General features: G+C 47.4%; 2 protein-coding genes across 7 annotated transcripts in view; both read left to right on the forward strand.

Moving 5' to 3' along the window:
- stat5a (signal transducer and activator of transcription 5a) overlaps nucleotides 1–18,953 on the forward strand; it is a 33,866-nt gene extending 14,913 nt beyond the window's left edge. For 2 of the 6 annotated variants that reach the window (XM_078083553.1, XM_078083554.1), the window contains 19 exons: nucleotides 5,103–5,166; nucleotides 6,874–7,011; nucleotides 7,285–7,441; nucleotides 8,475–8,564; nucleotides 9,269–9,443; nucleotides 9,938–10,068; nucleotides 10,157–10,308; nucleotides 10,649–10,804; nucleotides 11,573–11,752; nucleotides 12,658–12,745; nucleotides 13,259–13,381; nucleotides 13,550–13,642; nucleotides 14,086–14,292; nucleotides 14,940–15,034; nucleotides 15,284–15,426; nucleotides 15,877–16,032; nucleotides 16,139–16,190; nucleotides 16,678–16,788; nucleotides 16,982–18,953. In XM_078083553.1, the coding sequence (XP_077939679.1) occupies nucleotides 6,884–7,011; nucleotides 7,285–7,441; nucleotides 8,475–8,564; nucleotides 9,269–9,443; nucleotides 9,938–10,068; nucleotides 10,157–10,308; nucleotides 10,649–10,804; nucleotides 11,573–11,752; nucleotides 12,658–12,745; nucleotides 13,259–13,381; nucleotides 13,550–13,642; nucleotides 14,086–14,292; nucleotides 14,940–15,034; nucleotides 15,284–15,426; nucleotides 15,877–16,032; nucleotides 16,139–16,190; nucleotides 16,678–16,788; nucleotides 16,982–17,105 (2,361 nt within the window). In that variant the 5' untranslated portion in view covers nucleotides 5,103–5,166; nucleotides 6,874–6,883 and the 3' untranslated portion in view covers nucleotides 17,106–18,953. Of the gene's footprint in view, nucleotides 1–5,102; nucleotides 5,167–5,862; nucleotides 5,980–6,048; nucleotides 6,163–6,287; nucleotides 6,376–6,873; nucleotides 7,012–7,284; nucleotides 7,442–8,474; nucleotides 8,565–9,268; nucleotides 9,444–9,937; nucleotides 10,069–10,156; nucleotides 10,309–10,648; nucleotides 10,805–11,572; nucleotides 11,753–12,657; nucleotides 12,746–13,258; nucleotides 13,382–13,549; nucleotides 13,643–14,085; nucleotides 14,293–14,939; nucleotides 15,035–15,283; nucleotides 15,427–15,876; nucleotides 16,033–16,138; nucleotides 16,191–16,677; nucleotides 16,789–16,938 lie in introns of those variants that run through there. The other 4 variants (XM_078083552.1, XM_040191692.2, XM_078083555.1 and 1 more) reach the window with 3 other exon arrangements.
- A 6,138-nt stretch (nucleotides 18,954–25,091) lies between these two features.
- The window catches only part of LOC120827571 (inactive phospholipase C-like protein 2), a 49,410-nt gene continuing 46,581 nt past the window's right edge, over nucleotides 25,092–27,920 (forward strand). The window contains exon 1 of the mRNA XM_040190569.2: nucleotides 25,092–25,882. Coding sequence (XP_040046503.2) covers nucleotides 25,580–25,882 — 303 coding nt within the window. The 5' untranslated portion in view covers nucleotides 25,092–25,579. The remainder of the gene's footprint in view (nucleotides 25,883–27,920) is intronic.

Below are 27,920 nucleotides of genomic sequence, written 5' to 3' on the forward strand. Positions count from 1 at the left end.
CTCATATCCAGTCAAAGGACACACACACACAGAGGCCCTTTACTGAGCTAATGAGCAACCTTCCTCATGGTGACAGCGTGATGGGATGTGGGTTGGAGCGCAGCAAACAGGACCTCAGGGCAGGTTGGGCCGCACAACCACCCTTTTGTAGTCGTCCGTCCTTTCTGCTCCTGGTCATGTGCTCCTCTGTCACAACAGCTCTCCCATGTCTTCTTCCTCTTCTCCTTCTCCTTATTATCATTCTTGGGTTGTTTTTGTTTTTTGTGCATCCCCACTCACATTTGTCTGACCTTTAGTCGATTTCTGTATGTCTGACGCATGTTTGTAGTAGGAGGAGGTGCAACAAATCCCAAAGCTCTCCTTTCGGTTTCGGGTTTTGAATCCCGGATTGTATCGGGTCTGCAGAAATGAATAGCAGCTGGTACCAAAGCCTCTGGACCCCTGCCACGGATCTCCAATTGATCTGATTGGAATGAGGAGTGTGTGTGTGTGTGTGTGAGAGAGAGAAAACACAAACTAACACAAACGTAGATGCCACGGCACTACTCTGTGAAAGTTGACGACAAGGCCGGATTTAAATGCAATCCCCGTGTTTGAATATTACGCTGGACTTGTTTGCTATGAAAAGCACTAGCAGCATAGGAACTCTTTTCCCCTCAACATCATCAATCATCAATCTGTATTGCAAGGTTTATCAAACCTTTATATGAAGCTTGGGTGGAAATTCAGTCAGGAAGACTGGACAGGCTGTGCCGTTCCCTGGTGGCCTCCTCTCTCCCTGGGGGTGCACGGCCAGCTGAATAGGGGCGGGGGCGGGTAGTATCAGACGTGGGTGTCGTTACCGTAAACCAATCGCATTGGGGCAGGCAAACGTTAAAAAAGCCCCAAACAACTTGCAATATCATATTATACCTGTTATAATAAAGCATTGTTCAAATTTCAACACGTCTCTCTGGATTGAAATGACCACCGGAGTACAATTCCGTTTCCATTCTGGAGACGATGCACAACAGCGATTGGGCTCTTGTGCCGTCGTTCTGCTGGAAAAGGTCGCTGACGTGACACGATGGGACCTGTCCGGCCCGTGTCGTCTGCGTGCAGGAGAGCGGAGGGCCGGGGTGCGTGCCGGTGACGTGGTGAGGCTTGTGCTTGGCCTGGCTGCACTCGCGCATCCCTCGTACGGACCGACCGACCGCTCTGTTGCATTTCAACATTTGGTGGTTTCTACACTTGAGGTTTGTGTATGTTTTCCTCCCCCCCGATGAGGACGTGTGTGGCAAAGGTTACTGTAGACGCCACATGCAGTTCACAGGCCTTGCAGTTCAACAAACGGGATGTTACTTATTAATCGTGGTGTGATAACGCGTAGCCTCTGTTGTGGAGCAGCTGGACTGTGGAAGAGACGAAGGGCAAAGGGAGACTGAGGAAGTCACAGCTGACAGATGTTTGTTGTTTATTTAAGAATTCACCAGACTGTGACTATCAGCAGTTTTTACCGCGCTGCTGTCCATCTTTCCTGAGAGGCTCCAATATGCGTTTGCTTTGTTCCATCTTTTTGTCTCTCTGCAAACCTCTTTCCAAAATAAGCTTGGAAGCTTTGGAATGGTACATCAGAATGTCCTGCTTATCCCTGGATGACACCTTGGGGATGTGTACTTTCTGCCTTAAGAGGAAATACTGTGTAACTATTCATAGTTTCCTTTTTAATTCTAACATGAAGTTGACCAGATGTAGTCTTGCGATGGAGATTTTGAGGGAAATTGGCTCATGTATGGCGTTTTGAGAGGCTTTAGTTTAGGAGTAGTACATCAGAATGTCCTGGTTATCTCTGAGTGACATTTTAGGGATGTGTACTATCCGTCTGAAGTGACATTATTGTGTAACTATTGATAGTTTCCTTTTAAATCGAATTGGAATTTGAGCATGTCAGGTGATAAACTCTGAAGCCAACGAGGGAACGGACCGCCTGCACACGTCCATCGATCCATCTCATCCGACATGTTGAATGAGTCAGTTGACACGGCATCATGTCACCAAATCACCTCCTGCCAGGTTGCCCGTAGTGACGCAGAACCATCCGTCCATCAGCAAACGGCTTGTCTTCGGTATCTGCCGTGCCATTCGTGGAGAAACAAAAAAAGACCAATTTGGGGGAAATGGTGAATGGAGCGATGTGGAAGGGGACAGTAAACTCAGGAGGGCGGTGAACCTTTGCTTGAAACCTGAGTAAACTGGATTATTATGTAATGCCAAACTCATGCCTTATTGGACTACCCCCCCCCCCTCTGAATGCTGTTTTTCTTGCTGTTTGCTTTGAGGTGTTTTGTGTCGTTTGGCTGTCAACAGCAACGGGTTCAGACTAAAACAGACTCTCTCCAATAAGTCACAGCGCCCCAATAAAACACACCAATGACGCATTACAGAACTACAGAATAATCTTTACTGCGTCTCCCAAGTGCCCATTGTTGGTTTCACTTCATGTCGGCACGGCAGGAATACATCAGCGTGGACCGACTTGTGCGTCGCATCAAAATGACAAAATACTGTGATTGTCTATTTCAGGTCCTCTGGGGGGATTATTTGACAGGCTTGAAAGAGATCACCTTGAAATATATATATATATATATATATATATATATATATATTGTGTTGCATAAACTCTGGCGCTGAGGTCGCTCTGCATTGTGGGTGGAACTTGAGTTTCCTAACAGGAAGCGCTTACGTTGATGCATGGCACAGTTTTTCCTCAGAGGAAGGAGTGGGTGACACAACTTTGTGTTGCACTGCGCTTAGTTCATGTTCCGGCCATCTGGACGCACACGCGGAACCTGCAGAGACCCGTACCTGAGGAAGGTGATCCAGTGGAGAAGAGGATCTGGTCTCATGAGGTGGAGGTGGAGGAGGAGGAGGAGGAGGAGCAGGACATCTGCAACTTAGATTGTTTGCTCTCGCTTGTTTTGCGGCTCACAATGTCCCAAATGCTCTTTGGCAGAACAAACCATTCAGTGCTTTGGCTGAAAAAGCAGATTCACTGTGTGAACTCCTCCTCATGAAGCGCGAGAGGGACTTTTTTTTTTATTTCCCATTGATTGAGTCATAGAAAAGCTGGTGGAATTTAATGTTTAAAAAAAGAAAAAAATTCTATTGCATTCGCTGCAGGCGCTGATGACAAAAGTCTGTTTCTCAGTCAGTCAAACCTGGTCCAGGGTGTTATTGTTTATCACAATTTCCAATCTTGATTTAAACCTTGTAAAGGACAATAAATTGACTTGTTGTGTCCTTGCCGAGCCTCTTAAGTCGTTTAAAACAATCGTCAGAACAGAATTTGTGACCAGCACAAAATGTCATAAGTAAGCTGCATTAAAGGCTGCATGTTGATTTTGTTGACTGATAAGACAAGTCCTGGATTATTGTTATTAATCATAAAGCATTGAGCTTATGGATCGGTGGGAGCTTTTGTGGCACCGAAATGGCATTAACCTTCCCTTAAGCCCGTCTTATTATTTAAGGTTTTTACGTGAGAGAAGTAATCAGAAAGGTTCTCTGATGCTTTATGGAGAAGCCTGTACAACCGTTGGTGGAGACATTTTGATTTGTTTGTTTTAAGCAGTTGTGTAACGCTCGCTGGAACCCATCCTCCCGATTTCTCATCCAGCCATTCTCAACTCATAAATATGCCACCATTTCTGCACCGTGGGTGAAAAAGAAAACCGCAGTAGTCGTTCCTCGCCTCCGTGCCAATGTTAGGGGGCGAGAGAGTGAGTGGAATCATAATATCACACCTAATAAAGCTCTGACCAATGATTTACAAATTCCTTTTGATGCGATGATTTATAATTTGAGACCATGAACCCTCGGAGACGGATACTACGCAACAATTGATGGAGGGACGAGTAGAAGTAACTCTGCTAGCAGTAAATTCAGAATGTACGACATAAAGCTTGCGTGGGTTGTAAAAGGGCTTTGGCGATGTTGCCACGGTCTCTCTGTCTGTTGGAAAAGAACGCCAAAGAAAAGATGAAAGAGGAACCAGCAATCTTTTTTTTTAAAGGGCGAGCCAAAGTACATTTCAAATATGTGCGAGGATGAGTGCAGTCTGTGTGTTTATAAATACAGAAGTGGAAAATGAAAGAAACGCCGTGTTGTGATCGACATGTAACGCCACAAACTTCGGCCTGAAAACGGACCACAGGGTGTTTTGCATCGAGACACATGACTTATCGATCGCTGATGAAGGGAGGACATTCAGCGGGAGGCCGAGGGGGCGGCGGGGCTCGGGTGAGCAGGGCATGCGGACCTTGCTGAAGAGGTCATAGGTCAGGCAATTACCATTCACATCGTTCTCAACTGGAAGGGAATCTACGTGGGCCGAGGAGCGATGGGTCCAGATGTGGAAATAGAGATAAGTTACATATTAGTCCGAGCCGGCATGTGGCCTCCTGCTGTTCTCCGTCTCCGGTCCAGCAGACAATGAGAGTGTTCTGGATCCCGATAAGCCCTACTTCAGAGGCTGTGGCCCCGCGTGCTACCCGGCGACGGGGCCGCGGCCCGTCTGCGGTTCAAAGCCTAAAGCTGCTGCCAGGAGACTTTTAAGGCCTCTTGATCGGACTAAGCCCACTATTTCTTTCTGAGAGCAAAAAAAGGACAGCGGCTGAGTTAAAATTGAACCAGTCAACCTGTTTTATTTCTGCTGTCTTCATCAGCCTAGCAAATAAAAAAAATTATATAACCTTTTTTTTATTTTTTAAATAATGGTAAGACAGTGGGAATATCACTCATGCGTTCCCTCTTCAAAATGCTTTCTCGGCCTCTCTAACATCTCGCCGGCTGTTTTAGTTGTAATCGGAGAATCACTGAGAACATAACATCACTAAGAGAGACTCTGTTCCCTTTTAAGCTTCGGGAACGACGTGTCCAAAGCTACTGCAGTGAAGACAAATCGCCGCACTCTCGTCCTCTCTCCTCACCGCTTTTTTCGTTAATGCTCAGGTCCTTGTGAAAAAACACAGCTTCCTCAGAAGCACCGAAGCTTGACTCACTTCCTCCTTTTGCTTTCTCTCTCTCTCTCTGTTTCTCTCCCTCTGTCTGTGTGTCTGTTTAAGGTTTGCGGTGCTCCTTGTTCGAATTTCCTGCTGTTACATGATAACACGGAGCTGAAGGCGAGAGGTAAGGCGCATTTCCTTCGGTTGTAAAGTCAGCAGTGAAGTTAGCAATGAAGATGGGGGGGGGAAGAAATAAGCCATGTTTCTTGTAAAGAGAGGACAGCGAAAAGGGAGCCGTCTCGGTGCCCGCAGCATATCTGGGGCTCGTGCCGGGGCAGTTTGGATGCAGTCTGAGTGAAACGCCTGCTGGGAAGCATCTCCTTCCCCAGTCGCCGGTGAGAACGCAGGCACACGGCGCCCGCAGCCCTCTGCCTTAAAGAGGCCGTTAAAGGGACAGACGGACTCGTAAACAACCGGTTCGTGGCGCTGACATTTTAGTTTATTTTTTCGCAGCACAGCAGACACACGTTGGAAAGCTTGAGCTCCCAGCATGCCGTGCTGTTTGGGTAGCGCAGGGTGGATGTCACAGAAAGAGGTGGCAGAAAAGGGTTTAACGCTCTTCCTGTTCGGTTCCTTCACCCAATCAGCTGACGGTACGAGGGCTGATGCCCTCGAAGATAAAACATGTCACTCATTGGACTCAAGGCCTTTTACTTGCTTTTTAAAATGTAACAATATGTTGAACCTCACCAGCAAGATAAATACAAATCTATGCACATCGCTTGCTTCAACAATCAGGTCAGGTGCAATGTGAACATCATCAAGATTTAAAAAGCGAATAGTGAGCATCTTCTCTCCACAAACATGCTAACCATACATTATCCGTCTGCGGATTCTATGGATCCGAGCTTGAGGTGTCGGTGGTCAGAAGCATGAATGCGTCTTCTTCCCGAAGTCTCTCCGGGGGTGGGATAAGGATGAGCCGGAAGGATCAAAGGTCAGGAGGCTCTCACTGAGATATAAGAGCGTCAGCATTGTCACAGGCTTACAGGATTAGTGTCTGCAGGGGCAAATACCGTAAGGAGTGGAGTTATCTTTCTGATCTCGGCCCGCCTGGAGACACGAACAAGCCCTCACCTGAGCACCGGTACGAGCGGCGATTGGAGCTGGGATAAAAAAAGTGATTGATTTATTTATTATCATTGGCTGACTAAAAGTTATTTGTGCACGTCATGGGATCCTCCTACATTTTTAAACAGTCTTTCTTTTTTCTTTTCTTTTTTTGTCTCTTCTTCTTTCTCAAAGTTTAGCAGAAACAGCATGGAGAATGCACTGCGGATATTGGAAACTAAAGTTGTGATAAGGGAAGCACACGTGAAGAGAATACGCGGAGGTCTCTTTTGTTTCGATTCAATACGCACTGGCACAGACTGGCAAGAAGAACCACTGACACCGCAAGCTCCTACAAATACACGCACACATACGTGCACCACAAACTTCCAGCGTACTCATATCACTCATCTTTTACTGACAGTGACTGTGCCACTTTTTGAGAAGGCTGAGTGGGAGTGTTGACTGGAAACAAGCAGCAGTGACCCAACTCATGGTTGACAATGGCGCTGTTAGCTCCCCGGAGGAGACTGTTTCAGCTCCAAACATGTTCGCAGAAATAACTGGCTTAACCAGTACGGCTCAGCGCTCCACCTTTAGAGGAAAACCAGAGGCATCTGTCCGATGTAGGTTTGTTTTTTTCAATCAAGCGAAACTTGACGTTCACGACGAAGGCCAGCTCACACACTCATTCTGCAAATGACTCTTGCTTAATACTTTTGCTTGATTTGTTTTCTTCGTTGACGACGACCCCTTTTTAAAATATTTTTCTTAACTCTAGGGCGTTGAAGATGGCAGTGTGGATCCAGGCCCAGCAGCTCCAGGGAGATGCTCTGCACCAGATGCAGTCGCTGTACGGTCAGCATTTCCCCATTGAGGTGCGACATTATCTGTCCCAATGGATAGAGGGCCAGCTCTGGTGAGTTGTTCTGCAGAACAAACAAGTGTGTGTGTGTGTGTGTGTGTGTGTGTGTGTGTGTGTGTGTGTGTGTGTGTGTGTGTGTGTGTCTAGTTCTGATAAGTTATGCTCACATGTATGTTCGAACATGAACTGGCATTTGGACAGCTGCTCTTTGTTTGATATATTTAACATCTTAATGGTAGTCTATCACCCACGTGCGTTTGTTCATGCACGTTTCCAATTATCTCAATTGTGTGTGTCTGTGTGCTTTGTGTACGTGCGTGCTATCAGGGATGCCATAGACTTGGAGAACCCGCAGGAGGAGTTCAAGGCCAAACGGCTGCTGGACAGTCTGATCCAGGAGCTGCAGAACAAGGCCGAGCACCAGGTGGGAGAGGACGGCTTCCTGCTAAAAATCAAACTGGGACACTACGCCACCCAGCTGAAGGTAAGTCTGTATGAAGTATGGTTGTGTGCCTCACAAATAACACAACGCACACAGCACATTGCCGGTTTCCTCGGCTGTAGTACTGAGAGTATTGGACTCAGGGTGCACAGCAGTAAATAGATTCCAGAGCATGTATGTATACATCGACTGTAGGTTTTCAGCTGTTTGTTGGATTTATCGACAAGAGAGACCTTGATTTTCTTTGTCTTAGAGCTGGTTATTTTGTCCACAGCTGAAAGGCATAATGGGGCCACTGTTCACACAATCAACACTTTGACTCCACCTTTAAGCAAGCGGAGAAGAGGTGCAGCAAGTGGTTGGGAGATGTAACTGTTATTCCCTGCGGACAGTGGGCAACATGTTTTTAGAACAGATTATTCCTACCGTGAGGAAAACCAGAGGATGACCCAAGTGAGTTCCCTGGCAGCCAGCCAGAGCTGCTATTTATGATCGCGTTCCCAGATCCGTCCCCTTGTTTGTCTTCTCCCTTCCCTGAAACCAGGCTGAGAAACGGGGTAAAGGCAACTGGCTGTGCAGATTTAAACCGCAGTCCCAAACCGCCGCTTAACTGTTTTTACCCACGTATATCCCATTCAGCCACGGCGATGTACCAAATGTGTCCTGTCTGGAAATAACACGGGAGACCCGCCCCCCCGTCGGTGTCCTGTGCTGTTTACTTCGTCTTGGTGTGGCGTGTGTCCTCGGCTTGATTTCACGATTCATGCAACTCAACTTTTAATCCAGTTGATCAGAGGGGGGGAAAAAGAGAAGAAGAAGAATAGATGATTGAACACATGAACACATGTACCAGCAGAGGGTGGGTGACGATGTGTGTGAGTGCTAATGAGTCACATATGAAGTACTCGGTGCTTCAGAGCCTCATTAGTCTCTTCTAATGGGTTTTAGTGGGTCTGCCGCGTTGCCCTCAGAACTTGGCAGGCTTTCTAAATTGGCGAGTCCTGTGTGTGGCGGACGCTCCGCTCGTCAGGGGCTAATGGGCCTTAACGCGGCACATGTGCTCCTTGTCTTTCAGAGCACGTATGACCGCTGTCCGCTGGAGCTGGTCCGATGCATCAAGCACATCCTCTACACGGAGCAGAGGCTCGTCCGAGAGGCTACCAACGTGAGTGCCGTGCTTAAATGTAAACCTGTGTGGCTTTTTTTTTTTGGTGCATTATTCTCGCGCAAACAGAAGCCCGAGTGCTTGATGGTGACTGACTGAGGGGCCAGGTGGTCGGGTAACCGCTCTCTGGTTCCTCCAGTTATAGCCCCGAGGTCTGCAGATTCCTTTGCACTATTGTCAAAACAATGCCTTCTCAATCGCGCGTCGCGGGTGGAACTAACAAAAGTGAAACTTTCTGTTGCGTCTCCGCTGCAGCACTGCAAGTGAAAAGTGACCTCAAATATTTCACAAAGCAGTGAGTTGTAAAACCGTAAAGCCAGCAGAGCGTAAAACATGTGACTCTCAGCAACTCCCGCGGCGAATTGATTTCCATTCTCAACATGCCCTTTTCTATTAGTGGAATGCATATTTGGACTGATTGAATTTCACCGTCTTTAATCTTGACCTTTTTGGCACTGCACAGCTCTCGCTGATGCAGTCGGACTGAATAGATTGAACATTTCCTTCCCCTCTATTTTGCACCTTTACGGCCGGCCGCGTTCTTCCATGCAAGTCCGGGTTGGTTTCATAATTCCGCGCCTGAGTCTGTCAGCTCATCAACAAACCAGCTATTGTAAAACAACCCCGATGACCGACAATACGCAAGCCTACAGCTCCTTCCCGCTTTCCGTGCCCGTCTCTCAATCCCACTTTGTTATTGACAGTCGAGCTCTCCGGTGGGCGGGATGATGGACAGCATGTCTCAGAAATACCAACAGATCAACCAAGCCTTCGAGGAGCTACGCCTGCTGACCCAGGACACGGAGAACGATCTGCGCAAGCTCCAGCACAACCAGGAGTACTTCATCATCCAGTACCAGGAGAGCCTCCGCATCCAGGGTGAGACCGGAGGGCCTGCGCGCCACTGCATGCGGTCTAGTTCCGCCTGACTAGACTGTGAGGAGGGAATGAACAGTTTTGTGAATGTCAGAGTGACATTTTGTGAACTCTGATCGTAAAGTTGCAGTGCTGCTTCGAGTTAAAAAAAAAAAAGACTCCCCCTCGCACATAAATTTCACAGCAGTGTGACCCCTGCTGCAGCTCGTCGATCAGGGCTGGGAAACAAGCGCCCAGAGCTTCCATAATCATCAACCTTTGCTTTTAACGTTCACAACATTCACAAAACAACACCTCGCTGTTATGACGTCTGTGGTACGCTGGAGGTGGTTCTCCTGAGTAAATCATTACCCCTCCCGGGCTGTGCATGTATGGACACTATAAATGCACGTTAAAGATTTTCACCTCCCCTCTCGCCCCCACTCCTCCTCTTCTCCCCCCCCCCCCCCTCCCCCCCACCACCCCTTTGGACGGCAACAACCCCGGCTCACCTTCAGCTCAGCTGAGCAGCCTGGCCACGCTGCCCATTGCTGACCGACAGCTCCGGGAGCCCGCCCTTCTCAACAAGAGAGCTACCGTGGAGGCTTGGCTGACCAGAGAGGCCAACACACTACAGAAGTACAGACTGGTGAGGCGGGAATGTGTGCCCACTGAAAGGAAACCGCGTGCTCGCGCGTTGCCCCGAGTCACGCCTCCTCTTTCCCGTTCGTGCGCAGGACTTGGCGGAGAAGCACCAGAAAACACTGCAGCTGTTGAGGAAGCAGCAGACCATCATTCTGGATGATGAGCTGATCCAGTGGAAGAGACGGCAGCAGCTGGCAGGCAACGGGGGCCCGCCGGAGGGAGGCCTGGACATCCTGCAGTCCTGGTGAGCCGGCCTCCACCTCCCACCAGTATCACAGCCGCTAGGCTTCCTCTGAAAGCAAAGGGTCACAGGTTTACGACCTTTAAATTGACTACCGCTGGGTTTATTGGCTGGTAATAAAAAATATATATATATAAATAGCAGACCATGTGACCAGTCTCGTCACAGAATTGCTGTTCGTCACTCGTTTTTCAGACAGCTTGTGTTTAATTTGAGTTTTTTGTTTTCGTTGTTGAACTATCCTGTTTCAGTTTTAATGGATAATGTTGGGCTGCAGTGCTGTATTCTGCACTACAGGCATAAATTCTTTCTTTATGTGTGCGTGTGTCTGTGTGTGTGTCAGGTGTGAAAAGCTAGCTGAAACTATCTGGCAAAACAGGCAGCAGATTCGGAGGGCAGAGCACCTCCGGCAACAGCTGCCGATCCCCGGACCCATTGAAGAGCTGCTCAACGAGCTCAGCAGTACGATCACAGATATCATCTCAGCATTGGTCACCAGGTGTGTTGTGGTTGTTTGGGCTGATCATATGAGGCCCAGCGCGCGTGTAGCTGGGGGTGAATGTGCTCCGATGCATCACCGTTACCTGCAAAGCAAGTCACGCAGTGTTACGCAACAAGGGGAACCGGAGCGTGACGATGGGTCTCCGTAACGACCATGCTGCAGCAGTAAAGCTTCACTAGGCCTGATCATTCTCGATACACTCCGGTCTTGGTCATGACTTCACCACAAAACTTAATAGTGAGTGTTTGTTTGTATTGTCTTTTACTCTCGGAAGAGGAAATGTTGACGCGTCAGGATTAAAGGGGATTGTTCGGCGCCGTGCCAATTGATGGGTATGGTCTCGGAAGTGGGAGCCCCATAAATCTTCCTTCATTGCAGCCGAACAAACTTATTTTATTTTTTTTAATCATTTATCAGCCAGAAGCTGGCCAGACAGAAAATCATTCCTTACCTCCGTTAGCTTCACAATACTTCCATTAGTGCTCTATGGTTATTTCCAAAGGCTACTGTTATCAAATCTGCAGGTCAGTAGAGATGAGAAGAGATTTGCAGACTTTTAGTATACAAACCTTTATTTGCTTTCAAAATTGTATAACCAAATACATCGTATGTGTACTAAAAGTTTATTTGAATGTTTTAAACAGCCATTGTTTACCTTCTGTGTTGTTTGTAGTATTTTTACATATTACATAGCACGTTCAACAAAGAAAATGGGACATATTGCCCTATTTTCATTAGGTCTGACTCCCTGTTTTGTCTCTGCAGCACCTTCATTATCGAGAAACAGCCCCCACAGGTGCTAAAAACCCAAACCAAGTTCGCCGCTACAGTGCGCCTCCTGGTGGGTGGGAAATTGAACGTGCACATGAACCCGCCGCAGGTGAAGGCCACCATCATTAGTGAGCAGCAGGCCAAGGCCCTGCTGAAGAACGAGAACACAAGGAAGTAAGTTCATTTAAAAACTGAAAAACCGTAGAAATAATGATGCAATTACTGGAGCTTCGGATCTGAAGTGGCTGTGTGTAAGCGGCTTTCACTCATTTAACTCATTCGGCTGAATCACACCTCCACTCGCCTCGCGCTTTCCAAGAGCGTCGGAAAAACTGCGCTGGACTTCAAATAAGAAAAACTGGCCGAGGGCTCTGTGGAGGCAGTTTGCTGTGTCGGTTTGGAGCTCCTGTAGAAACATGGCAGGCTCATTCTAATCTAAAGAAAGCACATAGTTATTTAGCAGGTCTGCCTTAATCGTACACCCTGCTACTTTAAGCTATACATTTGAAATGAATAAATTCATCAACTTTTCACACCAAAGCAGCAACACGTGACGTTCCCACGTGTTTCAGTATTCCTGCGTCGTGTAGGGGGACCGATGAGACAAGGAGTTTTCTAAAGGGATTATTGGACCCCAGGATGAACTCTGTCCTAATGTGTTTCCATACCTCACGTGGCTGGAACGCGAACAATGCCAACAGAGGAATCTGTGGTGTGGATGCAGAATCTACATTTAGCCTGTTCCACATTCCTCCCGACAAACAGAAACCCCGTAGGTCAGCCAGTGGTTGTACGCGTGGGCGATTCAACCGCTCAGGCAGCTTCTGCTGGGCCTCCACGCGATCTGCAGCCCTGAGACATCCGCTTGGCGCTTTCTCATGTAGAAAATATAGAGGCAGTTAAACCGTGCAATTATATGAGTGTGAACATCATTCCTCCACCCTGCATGTGTCTGACTCCCGCCGTCCAAACGGCCATCATTTAGTTTTAATCGCTTCTGGGAAGAACATAATTCTGGGCGCAAGAGTCGACATTAAAGATTACTGACTGAACCCTCGTATTGTCTCTCTCTCCTTTAGTGATAGCAGTGGAGAGATTCTCAACAATAACTGCGTGATGGAGTACCACCAGACTACTGGCACTCTCAGCGCCCACTTCAGGAACATGGTAAGCGTGTCTGAAGTGAAATAACTACACCGAGTCGAATGTCTAAATGTGGGTCTGTAGAGGAGTGAAGTCAGCTGTGTGTGAGATCACAATGTGGTGGAGTACCGCGCAATGGACAAGTGGCTTACATATTTAAATGTCTTTATAGTAGAATTTAATTTGGGAAGAATAGCTCCACTTTATTAACATTAAGAGCGATTTTGGAATTGGATTATATTAATTAGGGCATCAAAATACCATTCAAACCGATTGAGAAGCGACGACGTTGAGCTGCATTCAAGCGTCCACAGATATCTGCTTGTGTCTGTGCACAGTGAGGACTGCAGTGCAGTTTGTACTGCACAAACTCAGAAAGGCCTCTTGCAGGATCAGTCTGCAGCTTCCAGTAGAGCCGCTCGCTACATCCATGGATGACCTTGTATTCTGACTCAAAGTTGATTATGCATGCAGATGCCGTACAGGTGATGTTTGCATTGTCGGCCGGTATTTCTCATTCTTGCATCTTTCACGTAGTCTTTGAAGAGGATCAAGCGATCGGACAGGCGAGGAGCAGAATCTGTCACGGAAGAAAAGTTCACCATTCTGTTCGAATCCCAGTTTAGCGTTGGAGGAAATGAGCTCGTCTTTCAAGTGAAGGTAAGGTGGCGCCGACTGAAGCGGTTCAAAGGAAAGATTATAATAGCCGGGAGGCAAAGATTATACTTGGCATTGTGCAACATCAGCCCGACCAATACTACTCATTGCCATTTAATATTTTGTAATGGATTTGCAGTATTTGTTGTTCTCCCTTCTTTCTTTGAACAGACGTTATCGCTTCCTGTGGTGGTGATAGTTCATGGTAGCCAAGACAATAACGCCACGGCTACTGTGTTGTGGGACAACGCTTTTGCAGAGCCGGTGAGTAAATGTATATTCAAATGTTTTACGTATCAAAAGTACCTTTTTATTCGTCCTGGTTCCAATAAAGCCTGCATACCTTTGAACACAAAATTACGCAAAATAATGAATAATTCTGAAAACGTTTTGATTCGATTTCAATTAGTTCACCAAAAAAAAAGTGCCAATATAGATTCTGTTTTTAAAGGTGCTCCGGTTAATAGCTTTGGAAGGAGATGATGCAGCGACTCTTAATGGGCGTTTCATCTGGTTTTCCTATAGATATGAATGCATTTTCTGCTGATCGGGATCCATTAACTACAATAAGTAATCCTTGTGCAAACAATAACTCAATATAACTCACTCAACTACTTTTGCTTTTGTTCACGTGCTCTGATTTCATGCTGGTGCCTCGTGTCCTTTAAGCTCATGCAAGTCCTCTGCTGTCTCCGCTGCCTCTACAGGGACGGGTGCCTTTCCTCGTGCCGGACAAGGTGGTTTGGCCTCAGCTCTGTGATGCCATCAACATGAAATACAAGGCCGAGGTGCAGAGTAACCGGGGCCTGTCGGAGGAGAACCTGGTCTTCCTGGCTCAAAAGGCCTTCAGCAGCTCCAGCAACAACCCTGACGACTACCGCAACATGACTATGACCTGGTCGCAGTTCAACAGGGTCAGCGCTGTGCAGTCTGTCCCTCCCTCGCGGCTAACCAGTTAGCTATCAGTTTCTAATCGAATGTTTGGGTTTACTCGGAAAGGGCTTTCTCTTCCTTTTTGCGTTTCTGAAATGCCTACGGGCCAGTTTTCAGAGGCATGCGCCGTCCCCATGGAGCCATTAAGTTATTCATACACAGAAGTGATTCATGCTCCATTTGCGACGCTCCTGCAGCCCTATTCCGTCGTCAACTTGAGAGAGAGAGAGCGCGCCTCATTGGTGGCCGGGGTCTTCATCTTAATGGGCCTGTTTGTCCACACAGTGAAAGGCTGGGGGCCTCATTTTCTGGCTCAACGGAGCCGGCCACGGCAGAAAATGCACTCGCACTCGCCACACACCATCAGACTGATTAGATTACAGGAACATCCAGTTTCCAGAGTGGTGCACAGGCTGCATCACCCGCTGTTGTCGTTCCTCGCTCAACATTTACGAAAACTGGCCGCACGCGGTTAGATGGTAAACACGACTGGGACGCGGACACGTTGTTCTCTGTATTTATGGACATGAGGGAATGTGGAAACCATTTTAAAAGATGAACATACCCTGTTTGATATGTAAAACCTCTTTTTTTTTCCCCCTTCTAAAAAATCCCATTTTACCCACAGGAAAGCTTGCCAGGGAGGAACTTCACTTTCTGGCAGTGGTTCGATGGCGTGATGGAGCTCACAAAGAAACATCTCAAACCACACTGGAATGACGGGTAAGCAAATGTGTTGTTTGTGTCAGTTTCAATGTGTGGCCATAACATGTGGCAGAATTGAAAAGCACAATTTATTTAAAGTAAATTGTTTTCTGTCCACATCGTCTTTACAACTCTGGCAATAGTTCACAATTATGATTTTCCACAGCTGCATCGGGAGCTGGATCCGCTCTCTCCCCATAAAATAGGAACGGTGCGGGAATGCACTTTACAATATTAATGTCTTTTTTTCTGTCTCTCTTTTTCCAGAGCAATACTGGGCTTTGTGAACAAGCAGCAGGCTCAGGACATGCTGATGTCCAAACCCAACGGTACTTTCCTCCTCCGCTTTAGTGACTCTGAGATCGGAGGAATCACGATCGCCTGGGTGGCAGAAAATCCTAACAAAGCAGGTACGACGTGTAAATGTTTGTTACTGTTTGATGTTGGGTCTGGGGCATTTAATCACAGCTAAGCTTTGTAGATGAACCAGCTAATAAGTAGCTGCAAACAAATACTGAACGCTTTGATCGGCGAGAAACAGGCCCCCTGGCGTCCTCGCGATGCGCAGCCTGGCGCTGAGCTCACAGTTGGTTTCCGTTTATTGAGATTGATGAATAAACCCGGGACTAACCCTTCAGACAGGCTCTTATTGGGTCAGACCTTCTTGCAGCCCATCAAAGAAGCGCTTTCAGAGGATGAGCTTTCACGTTCATAAAAACGTGCAATAAAAAGCTTTTTTCTTTTTTCTTTTTTTATTATGCAAGCTAAAAAAAAAAAATACTGTAAAATGACTGAAATGAAAATGTCAAAGAGAAAGACTGAATGTTCTTTCTGTTACTGCTGACGCTGTGTTTCTCCAGGTGAGAGGATGGTTTGGAACCTCATGCCCTACACGACCAAAGACTTCTCCATCCGCTCTCTGGCCGACCGCATCAGCGACCTCAATCACCTCCTGTTCCTCTACCCCGACCGGCCCAAGGATGAGGTCTTCTCCAAATATTACACCCCGCCCCTCTGTAAGCCGCCGGCTGTTACTTTAAAGTGAACGGATGTATTGACTGCTGCATGACCACCGCGCTGACCTGTCTTTCTCTCTCTCCCTGTGCTCGCTTCGTCTTAAAGCCAAAGCGGTGGACGGCTACGTGAAGCCGCAAATCAAACAAGTGGTGCCCGAGTAAGTATCAAGCTTCCTGTTTGCCTTTCCTCGCGTTCTCCTTCCCTGCCATCCGCCCACCAGCGTTTTTTGTTTTTTTCTCCCTCCACGCCAACATTTAGAGTATATCACGCAATATTGAACCCTGAATTCAGATCGGCTATTAGTCAGCTGTTACAGTTGGAGGACGCCAATTAAGGGCGGCCGCGGTTCCTGAGCCAGCTAGTCCCCCACTCATCATTAGAGTTAGGCTTGTTAGTTAGCGAGCCCCGCTCCCTGCCTGTCACCGCGGTCGCTTCAGAGAAGGGCCATAATGATGCAGCGAGGCCTGGAAAACACGCTGAGAGTAGTTGCTCTGGCAACTGCTGAACAGAGACTCGTAGGCTTTAATTGTGTGTGTGTGTGTGTGTGTGTGTGTGTGTGTGTGTGTGTGTGTGTGTGTGTGTGTGTGTGTGTGTGTGTGTGTGTGTGTGTGTGTGTGTGTGTGTGTGTGTGTCTACGTCTACAGGTTTACTACAGCCAATCCAGACCCAGCAAGTGGGAATCCAACCTATATGGATCACGGCGCCTCCCCAGCCCCCGTCAGTCATCCTCACACCTACGGCATATTCCCACCTATGTGAGTCAACACAGCCTTTGAAACATATGAGCCCGGTCCGTCCCAGTGTGCATGTGCCTTTTCTATAGAATAAAGAGTGTCTTGTTGCTCCTGCTGGGTCTTTTTTTTTCTTCTTTTTTTTTTCTTTTGTTTCTTTCGATGTGCTGCCAGCTTGTCTGAGTGTGGTTTGGCTCCACTCTGTGTCCTGTGGCAGGAGTGACTCTATGTTGGACGCGGAGGGCGACTTCGACCTGGACGACACCATGGACGTGGCGCGGCACGTAGAGGAGCTCCTCCGGCGGCCCGTAGAGAGCCAGTGGGGCGGCCAACAGTCCTGACCCTTGACCTCTTTAACCTCGTGACAACACCAAACAAACCCTGCTTCCCAAAACGCCCCGCCCGCATTGACATTATCATTATTTTTTTCGGATAGCTGAAATGTGAAATGTTAATAATGGTTGTAATTTCTTTATTTTTCTCGTTGGAGACTTATGCTGTTTTCATTTGCGTCCATAAGTGTTTTGGAAAACAGACTAGGTACAGTTTTACATTAGAGTGCAAAGGAGAAGGAACGTTGATGTTCATTCACATGGCGGATGCATTTCCTCTTGATTTTTGAAAAAATCCAAAAGATAAATCATTTTAACAGTTGGGTGTTTCTACTTTGACATTTTCTGAATTGTAAATTGTATTTTGAGAGTGCCGCCGCCGTTTGACAAGGAAAAGAATCTTTCATGAAGAGTTTTGCTTTCGCTAACATAATCGGGGTCGTCGCTCTGCAGTCAGTTTCATGAATCCACGCACACTAACCTAAAGGCGGAGTGACACCTGTTGCTCTCGGCAACTGACAGCACACGCATCAGCACGCTGTGCTCGCGCTTAAGTGCACAACCTACTAGTTGTGATTTGTTCACCAGCAGAAATGCAAATTCTAAGCATTTACCCGAAGCTGCCTGCTTTCTCCTCTCAGGTCCCTCGGTTCCCCTCGTCGATGCTACCTCGCATTATTCTACTGACAGCCGTCATTACTAGTTTTTGTTTCTGCACCACTATTCACACCAGTCGATACTGTTATATGGGGTCTGTTGATGTGATTTTGTGTTAACGTATGTGAAGACTGTCTCCCCGCTGCCCGACACGCTAACACTGTTTCGGCTAGTTTGTTTTTTTGTTTTGTTTTTTTGCTCGAAAAACGCTTGTCCGATGAAGTCCGGACGCACAAAGTGTCCTGAATATTTGGCGTCCCTTGTGACTTTCCCGCCTCTCTGTCCACTTACTGCACCACCAGCTGAAGTCGCAAAGGCGTTGCGGTAGATGGGTAGATGCGTATGCTGTGAATGCATGCAGCAGCTGCTGGGCCGCAAGCAGAGCTCGAGCATGGCGTGCCGCGTCACCGCCTTTGTCTGGCTTTAGATTTCAGGTCGAGATTAGATTCCAACGTGCGTACACTTGTTGCTACACAACAAAAAAAAAGAAGGACGCCGTATATTGGTTGGTAAATACATTGGTGGACTGGACAGGGTTGAGACTAATAGCCCTTCTTCTAACACAGACATGCACAATGCTGAATAGAAAATGTGTCAACAGCCTTGCATCTCAGGAATGAATCGCTTTGCTTCGCTTCTGTACAAGCCAAATAGAAAACGATCAAAGTATACAGAATATATGAATTTATTTTATCTATCATAATTCTATTTTATTATTGTTTCTCTGGCACTCCCCTTATTGAATGTAAGCCCCCTTTGCATGACTCAGTGGAGAATATTTGTACAAATACCTCCTCAGTCGGAGTGTCAAGTCTCGTACCACCAGAAGTACCGGTTGAAAAAGGACGCGGAGCAACTGGAAAACGGAGAAGAAGAATTTTTATTGTGTTTTGTTGGACTGACATTAATATTTAAGATATTTCCTCGTCAATCTTTTCCTTTTTTTTGTTCCTCTGCTAATTTAGAAATCCCAAGATAGACGAGCTGTCTTGTGATAAATCCGTCATTACCGGTATCGTTTTCTCATCAGCTTTGTTTCACTGTCGCCGGTGTTTTTTTGTTTTTTTCTGGATGATGTAGATGGAGCTGTGTGGTGTTCGATGTACGTACCATGATTGTGGTTTGAGTTTATCACTTGGAGGTTTTCCAAGAGAAACAGCTGTTGAAAATAAGAAAATAAAGTTTTATAAATAATTTTAACTATTATGTAATTTCAAGCAGGATTTTTTTTTTACATCATTTTAAGATTTTTATGTCACTACAAAATAAATGCTACTATTTTGTTATACGTGCAGTCAACAACATCAATTTTATCCCCATTCAGCACAGCGGCTTTAACAGGAACGTGCGGAGTCTGTTTTGTGGACATCGTGCAACACTATATCAGCTCCTTGAATGGAAACTCATACTTGGGTCCAGCTGGCAAAGAGTCACCATACGCCGTTTTATTTTTAAGACCCTGCAGTGGTGAAATGAGTATCTCTGCAGGCGAGGCCGAAAGGATCTGTTGGTTAAACTGTCCTTTGAATGAAGAAAGCCACTGTCAACAAGATTGTTGGTGTTATTTCTTTTAGGTGTCATTTAAAAGCCTCCCGAAATTGGTTTGACTGATTTTTATTCTTCACAAACCGTTGCATTTTGCAGAGGATTCCTTCATCCGATTGAAGGAGTCACTGGTTTTTGTCGAGCAGGGAGATCTGTTTTCAATCTATATGCCACATGAATGCGAATACTCGGCCCGCGATAAACTATAAACTGCTGAAAACTAATGTTTGTGCCATCATGGTGTTAGAAATGTGTAAAAGGGAAGGATAGTCTGGCATATTTTTTTGAGGCAACGTCAACGATGTAAACATTAAAAACATGTTTTGTCCATTTCTACGTGGCAGCCCAAAATCACAACTTGGTAGAGGTAAGTACAGGAAGCCAGATGGAGATCCTATCACAGTTTGATTATTACAGTTTATTAAAATCCTCAACGACTCTTTGCGCACAGCATTTCTGAGATGATCACAAACGTTCTGAACTGGCTCAATTCTGTCATCTGGTGGATATAAGAAACACAAACAATATTTCAAATGTAGATTGAGGTTCGTGTGTTTGAGTCATGTTCGGGAGAGATGACAAAAATGAATAATCCTAGATTACAATAGAAAATAGGACCAATTATTGTACCGATGGGTTTCATAATCAGGTTATTATCTTAAGTAAGCGACACAACTTCTTGAAGAGAATGTTTTTCTAATAATTATCATGGTTTGTTATGCATTCCTGATTTTTTTTTTGAATTATTCACACACAGTCTACAGAACATTACGTCACTCCCTTGAGGTGAGTCGTCGTAATCAGGAGCAAAGGGCTCCCAGAGGTCAGTGATGGTTTGTTCCTTGGACACTAAACCTGCATCAACGGTAAAGGCTTTTAAACGGAGGAATAGCATGAGCACACTGACTTGCACCTGCGGCGATAATAGGCTTGTTTTTTCCTGCAGCGGTGGGTCTTAATATGATTTACTTTATAGAGTGCATTTATCAGTGTCCATTTATATCAACCGGAAGTTACGTGAATCTGCCTTATTCGTGCCAGTGGATATTGTTTTGGCCATGTGAATATAGTCATTTAGATCTAAAAGGGACTGCAAATGGTTTTCGCCTAAATATATGAAGACTATAATGAAGGGCCAACATGCGTAAATAGTTTATAAAAGGAAAACCTATTTTACGTCATTTTAATTTACATTTACAAAAATAGTGTTGGTGTTGTTTCTTCAGGTAAACTTTCAGAGTAAATATCACTCATATTTGTACATTAATATGTGGAGTGTAAAGTACCACAAATACCACCAGATGGAGACACCATGTTGTCACATGGAAGGCCGAGAAAAAGGCTGCTCAATGACTGAGGCAGGCAGAGTGGAATAACCAATGATGCTAATGATTATAGACCATACATGTGCAAAGAGAACTAATTATGTGCTCAGTTATGCACAAAGCAAAATTCATTCTGCGTCTGGCTGTGTTGTATTTAATTATATGTATTAGTTTTAATAAATAGATATGACTGCCAGACAACAACAGTGCTTATTTCAACCCTGGTACTGGTTTCATAGAAGTGTAAATTATTATTTTCTGGTCGAACGGAACCCTTTGTAATCTTCCGCCAACCTGTGAAATAACGCCGACTCGCTGGTGTTTTCAGCTGAGTACGACAAACAGGTTAACGAGCTGAAAACATGAGGCCTCCAGTAGGTATCTGTCAAAACAAATGTTTGTAGTTCTTCATTCTAGCGTACGAAGGTCACCACCAGGTGTCAGCTAAGCCCACGGGAGCACATGCTGACTGGGGAGGTGTGAATTCCCTTCTGTTTGGATCATGTCATCGTATCTTTAGTGAGCATTTAACAATTAACTTTAAATGTAGAAAATAAGTTTTGAAAAACTACACTACATGAAACGGCCTTTGCGAGAAAGAATCCATGCAAGGTTCTTGCTGACGATCAACTGGGCACAAACAGGAAGCACGGTGGCAACGCTCAGGAAAACACACCCACTGCTCCCTCCTGAGAGCAGCAAGAACTTCCTCTCATGATGAGATCATCATTCATTCAAACACACTAAATGTGTCCCAGAAATTGATCCTTGTTTGAGCGGTTTTATTATTAACCCCCCAGTGCCCGAGCAAATATGGGCCCACCGTGTGTGCGGTTGTGGATTTACAGAGGGTACTGCGAGCTTGGGAAAACCCACACTAGTTCCGTTTGGACCCCATGTGCATGGACCCGTGTGGGAGTACCAGGACCATGAACCCTTGGGGGGGCAGGCCTGGTCCTCCTGAGCTCCCTGCAGGCCGTTTCGGAGTTGAGGTGAAAGGGTTTGGGAGCCTGTGGACCAGCATGGGCCACTGGAGCATACTGAAGGCTCCCAAGGCTGTCCTGGGACTTGCCTTTTACGTGTCCTTTGTTACCTATTTTCCCCCGAAAAACTATTCATTAGCCACTTCTGCTTTTTCTGCTCATTAATTTTCTCTGATGTGAAAAGTTTTTAGCTGCTCGTCTTCGGCGTGTCAGTGCAGAAATCACTAATTAATGGCTTGCAAAATAATAGTGCTTTGCAGCAGTGTGTCTGCTCTCAGCATTTAGCCATTTATTTACCTCTAAAACAGAAATTAAGTTTCTTCCTTATCAGATAGAACGTAACCATAACTGATGCTGTACGTGTGAAATAAAGCCTTTAGGAGGTGACATTTTTGGCTTTCTGCAAAATATCCCATGTGGTAATAAATCCTGAACATTTGACAGGATGACCCCCACACATGCCCCCGTAGTCAGCTGGGATTATAGGAGAGCTGATCAATAGCCGGCCGCCGTCAATAAGGCGACCCGGCCTCTGTTGATGGGCCCCGGGGGGGGTGGAGGACGGGGCCATTGGAGGCCTGAGGGTGTAGCAGGAGAGGTCCGTTGAGCCAACAGCTGCCGCAGCGGGAGGGAGTGGTGCCTGAACTTGAACGTGGCTGACATCCTGCCACAGGAAACTAACGCCAACCTCAATAGAAAACAACAAGGGCGTTATTTACAGCGGCAAATTGTAATTTCAGGCTTCAAGAGTGCCGATGCGGTCTACTACTCTGTCTCTGTCACACGATCTCACATTTTTCGGTTTTAATTTGGGTCTTCTTTTAAGCCACGGACGAACCGAAAGCAAAGTTTTGCTCCTTCCGCTGGTCGTGATCCCTGGTGTTTTCGCTGAACTTGCAGTATTAGTGGGTGGGTTACTGGGCGGTCCCTTCCACGTGGAGCTGATGTTTAAGTTCGGAGACCGGCCATCACACTTTTTTAACATTAAAGTGAGACGGCTGGGCCTGGCGGAGAGGCTTTTAAAAGCAGAATTTTTCTTAAATCATTTCTGAGTGTGCATAATACATGAGCCTGAGAGATCACCAGGGAAAGGGGTTGAAAGCGAGTGAGGAAAGGAAGGAGGCGAGAGATCCCTCCAGTAGCCGTCTTCCCAAACATTTGCCACTTCAGTCTACCGGCGAGTTTACCTCCAGTCTACCTCCAACCCCCCTTTTCCTTCCTTCCTTCTGTCCTGTCCGTCCTTGAGACGTAGCTGGGCTCCAACGGCGCTCGTATTCCTCTCAGTCGCTCGTAATGGTGAAGCTGAGTGTGATTAGCGAGGCGGTGTTTTGGCTGCGTATTAAACCACTCGTCGCTACCCGAGGTCTGTGAAAACATCCATGGAGCAACACACTTGAATACAATCCTTAACTTCCTCTGACTGCAAACCGTGTGCAATTATCTGATGTGAGTCATGTGGCCGTTGCGGTTTAAGAACTTACAACAGAATCAAGTCTGTCAATGATGTAGCGTCTTAGCTTTGGCTGAGATTAGCTCGGCCGTTCTCTGCTGCACGGGCGACTGTGGGTGAGTGGGGAGCACGGTCGTCCTCCAATCAGAGGGTTGTGGGTTCGATCCCAGGCCCGGCTAACCCGCATGTCGTTGTGTCCTTGGGCAAGACACTTAACCCACCATTGCTCCTGTAGCTGCGACTACAGTGTGTGAATGGTAGTTACTGATGGCAGGTGTCACTGTGTATGGTTCTCCTGTCATCAGTGTATGAATGGGTGTGAATGGGTGAATGATGTCATGTAGTGTTAAAGCGCTTTGAGTGGTCAGAAGACTAGAAAAGCGCTATACAAGTACAGGCCATTTACCATTTACCATTTACATCACTTCTTAGATACAAATTCACTTTGACTTCCTCGGTGGGTTGAAAAATGGAGTTGCATTATGCCAGCTTACTGCCCAAGTCTCGTCCGATGTTGTAGTTTATTTCGCCCTAGCATCAGAGGTTTGTGATAATCATGGTGTTGCAAGGTCAGACTGTGCACGATGATGTTGCGCAACTCTACGCTGACTGCGACTGTGAATCACGTTTACAGTCTCCACTCGTTTGTCTTCTAATTGAGTCATAGGGAGAAGAGAGGGAGTGTTTGAGGCGTTTGGGAGCAGGATTCCCATCATTGAAGCACGCAGCAGCAGTTGAATTGAGAAGCACATTTCCCTCTGAAACAAGGACACCTTTTGTGTCCATTTCATTTACATGGACAAGTACCACAAATCACAGCCTGCCACAGCGCAGGACACCCTTTGTCCTTGGACCCTCAGATAAGAACAGAAGAGGAATCCCTGTCTCTGGACTGACAGACATGTAAAAGATTTGTTGTGTACGGAACAGACCTCCAAAACAATCTGGACGACATAATTGATTGATGGACGATTGAAATTGGACGGATCGTAGGACATCGAGCAACATCCAGATGGCTTTCACACAGATAGACCTGACACCCCTCTCCTCCCCCCCCTCACCGGGGAGACCCAGGAGAGAGGACAGAACACGCAGGCTCTCAGGCGCATTATTTACACATGTAAGAGAAAGGACAACTTGCTCACGAGGGAGAGAAAGGCACTCAGCTTGGAGCCTGACTGCGGTGACCACAAACAAACAGGGTTTTCGGAAAGTTCACCGAATTCTCTACAAGCGGGACAAACATGGAAGCAGCACTTACTCTCCTCGATTGGCTCAGCCAGTACCGTCTGGATGCAGAGCTGCAGCACAGCCAGTTGCAAACCTGAAATTACGGACCTGATTGTTGGAGTGAACAGCTGACTCTTACAACAACTTATGCTCATAGCTGCTGTTGGAAAAGAGGGACAATATTTGTTGTTTATTGACACAACAGTTGTCTCTGGACTACCTGAACGACGTCCTTCAAAACTTTTATGATGGGTTGTTGGTGTTTAGACTGAAATGAATGGTGAATCAATTGACATACCTTCAAACTAAAAAATGAAAATCTTTTCAACAATATTGCAAATCCATGTTGGTGTGTTTCCTTTTCGGTAAGTCTGCTCCGTTTGAGAGGGGTGCAGCTCTGAAATGCTTTGAAAACCTGAAAAACTGTGCGAAATTACATTTTCATAAAAATGAATTACAGAATCAAGTTCCGCTCGTAGTTTAACAGTGAGGCTCCATAGCGCCCTCTACCGGAGAGCCTGTGACGGATAATAGGGAGCCACTTAGCAAGTTACGAGCTCTTCACATCAAATACAATGATTTTGTCAAATGAAACTATAGAATCTAAAGTCCTGGCCGTACATTTCACAACCAATGAACTCGTTCAATGCAACCTGTGCGCCACGGCGGAGCAGGTACGCGCGCGCGCACGGGGGAGTCGAACTGCCGTCGCGCGCTCGAGATGCTAAAGTTAAAATTCCACACGCACGCGCAAAGGTGTGCATGCGTTTCGGGGCACATTTGCGATTGCGCTCTCGCACTCTTGAATTCGTCCCGCGGATGCGAGCGAGCGTGCGTGCGAGAGGAGACGGGTAGGAGAGGGGAGGGAGAGGGAGGAGAGAGGGGGAGCAGCGCTCCCGCATGCACGCAAGCTCTGCAAAAGTGAGGAGGGCGCGAGGCGACGCACGCCGCGGGGAGTCCACAGAGGAGCGGACGTGGTGTGCGGGGAGCATGTTCCCGGGGACGAGGACGCCGAAGTGCCAGCTTCGGTAGACGGGACGCGGCAGAAGCTGCCGCCCGCGGTGATCCAGAGCACGCACGCCGCCGGAGAGCTCATCGGAGGAGGAGGGGGAGGTACGCTCATGCGGTCTGACCACAACCGGGGATCCCGGAGAAGAACACCGACCGCCCCGGACGTCAACAAGTCCGCCGGGGTGCTTGAAGGAGAAAATGGACCGTGGTTACGGTGAGCAGGGGAGATCGTCGCTGTAACTGAGAGAAGCAGAGAGAGACACACAGAGACAGAGGGGGACCATGGCAGGGGTACACGCTTCGGATGTGTTCTCGGGACATTGCGTGGACCCCGCCGTCGGCGCTCCGCCGGCCCGCGGCGCGTCCAACGCCGCGGGGATCCCCGGCGACGCGGCCGCGCTGACTCCCGCCGGTACCCGGGCGTACCTGGAGGTGTCGGCCTCTGCCCAGGGCGGCCCGGCCGAGGGACTTTACAGCAACGGACGGTACCGGGAGGACGGCAGTCCGAGGACCGGGAGCGGCTGCCGCGATCGCTCCGCCGAGAGGAGCCAGGGAGCTGGAAACCCACCTTGTGGCATCATGAAGGTCGGTGGGTTTGAAAGCGGTTCTCCTCCTCGGCGATTGTCGAGGTGACGCGCGGCCAATATTGCCAAGTGGCTTTGCCGCGGCGTCGCGCGAAAACCTTAATCAAGTGTTAATCACAAATGTGTGGTGGGTCTACGGGGAAGCTGTGGCCACGAGAATAAACGTCAAGTTTACCTTGAGACAATTGAAAGATAAAGGGACCCCCCTCCCCTCCCCCCAATGAGTCTGTACGCGGCCACAGAGGAAAAAAGCAGAAATGCAACACGCTCGTTGTTGCGCTTCGGGTCCGAGGCACGCCGGCACACAAAGTGTGTCACCACCACCACCATCATGGACGAGTTCACGTGTGCACGGCTGCATCTTTAATGTCAGCTCAACCAGAACCTAAAGGAGCCTCATTAGTTTTTAAACAGCTGCAGTCACCTTGTTGCTACACTTCGCTACAGAACACGCCGCTTAAAGGCAACACTCCCAGTAATCTGCTGTGGTGTCTGTCTTGAAATGTTATCGTAGGAATGATGTTTCAGTAATAGCCGGTTTATGTGAGAACAGGAATCTGGCTCGCCTTGGAGCATTTGCGTAGTTATAAATCTGATTTTGTGGGCCACCTCTCTGCATATAGCTCCCCCAGAAATGGATGGTTGGATTTTAAATGGAGGCCCCGACCCAAAGTGCTCCCATGAGTGGAGGTTAATTAACCGCCCTTCCACACACTGACAGGCAGGTTTCCTCATATGATTTAAAAAAGACACTAACCAGCGTTGGGTGCCGGCGTTGCTGTTTTTTTCTTTCCAACGCACAGTGCATCGCGGGGTCCTTGGTGGAGATGCAAGTATTGCGTGGGAGGAACCCACTGGAGAGCAGCATTCTGTCGTATCAGACTCAGTCTGCTTAGCAACTGACACAGAACACACCGGCTAGTTCTTGGTTGCCCCCCCCGTCGTTGGATTCCCCTTGGACGTTCTACACCCTCGCACAAACAAGATGTACGTGGACGCTCCCCCCCCCTACTACACACACACACACACACACACACCTGCCTCCACATCAATCAGTACCATGACCAAACATGGGGGAGATCGCGCCGTCTACCTGTGAGTGATATCGAATACTGATTTGATGGTAAACGGTGTATCGTGTGATGTTAGAAAGCCGCCCTGCTGGAGCTACAGGTCAGCGCGGTGTGATGAAGTGCAGCCAATTCTCACGTGTGGCCTCCCAAAATAACCCGGGACACCTGTTCAAATGAGCTCATCGGTGGCGAAACACTATGTGACGACGTGCAGTTTCCATAAAAGAACCGTGATGTCACTTGGCCCGGGAAGGAACGAGTGCGTGTGGTGCGTTTGGGAATTCATGAAGGTATTCGAGGCTCTCCAGTGGCACGAAATGTCGGTGGACTCTTGTCACTCGAGTGTGACTCTGGGTGGATTGAATGACCACAGCAATCCGAAGCTCTCTCTCAGGGAAGTGCTCTTGTTTGTTCAGGGCTCTTCTTCTTAGGCGAAAGGTGGAATTCTAGGGTGTCGAATTGTGCACAGCTGGTGGAATTCCCTTCTGTTGTGTTTCAGCCCCGCTTATCGCAGCACAAACCATGGACTGCGTCTAAGGGGTGGACGTCGTGCCGTCACCCGTTGGTTTGATTTGTAGTCAAGAAGACGATTTCCCTGTGGCCCTCTTGGATTACAGCGTCCCCATGTTGTAACAGAAGTTCCCACGTGTAATTGGAAGGAGTGGCTACGAGTTGAACTGGACTGCAATTCACTAAATGAAGACACAGTAAAGTCATGTTTAAAATGTTCTCTGAGGTAATAAAATAACAGAGAAGTAGTCGTTTTCTCTTTTTTGAGACCGGAGGAGTCGCCCCCTGCTGGCCAATAGAGAGAATGCAACCTTTAGGACAGTTCCGTGCAGGCTTGGTTTGAACCTTTCCTCAGATATCAAAGAAGAATCAAACTACTGCTTCATGGTAGAATTTCTAGAGGTTTTTTAAAGTACAGTTTGCACGACACCAGTCTCAACTTCTTCTCGACTCGAC

Source organism: Gasterosteus aculeatus, chromosome 11 (assembly GCF_964276395.1).
Source record: "Gasterosteus aculeatus chromosome 11, fGasAcu3.hap1.1, whole genome shotgun sequence".
NCBI lineage: Eukaryota > Metazoa > Chordata > Actinopteri > Perciformes > Gasterosteidae > Gasterosteus > Gasterosteus aculeatus.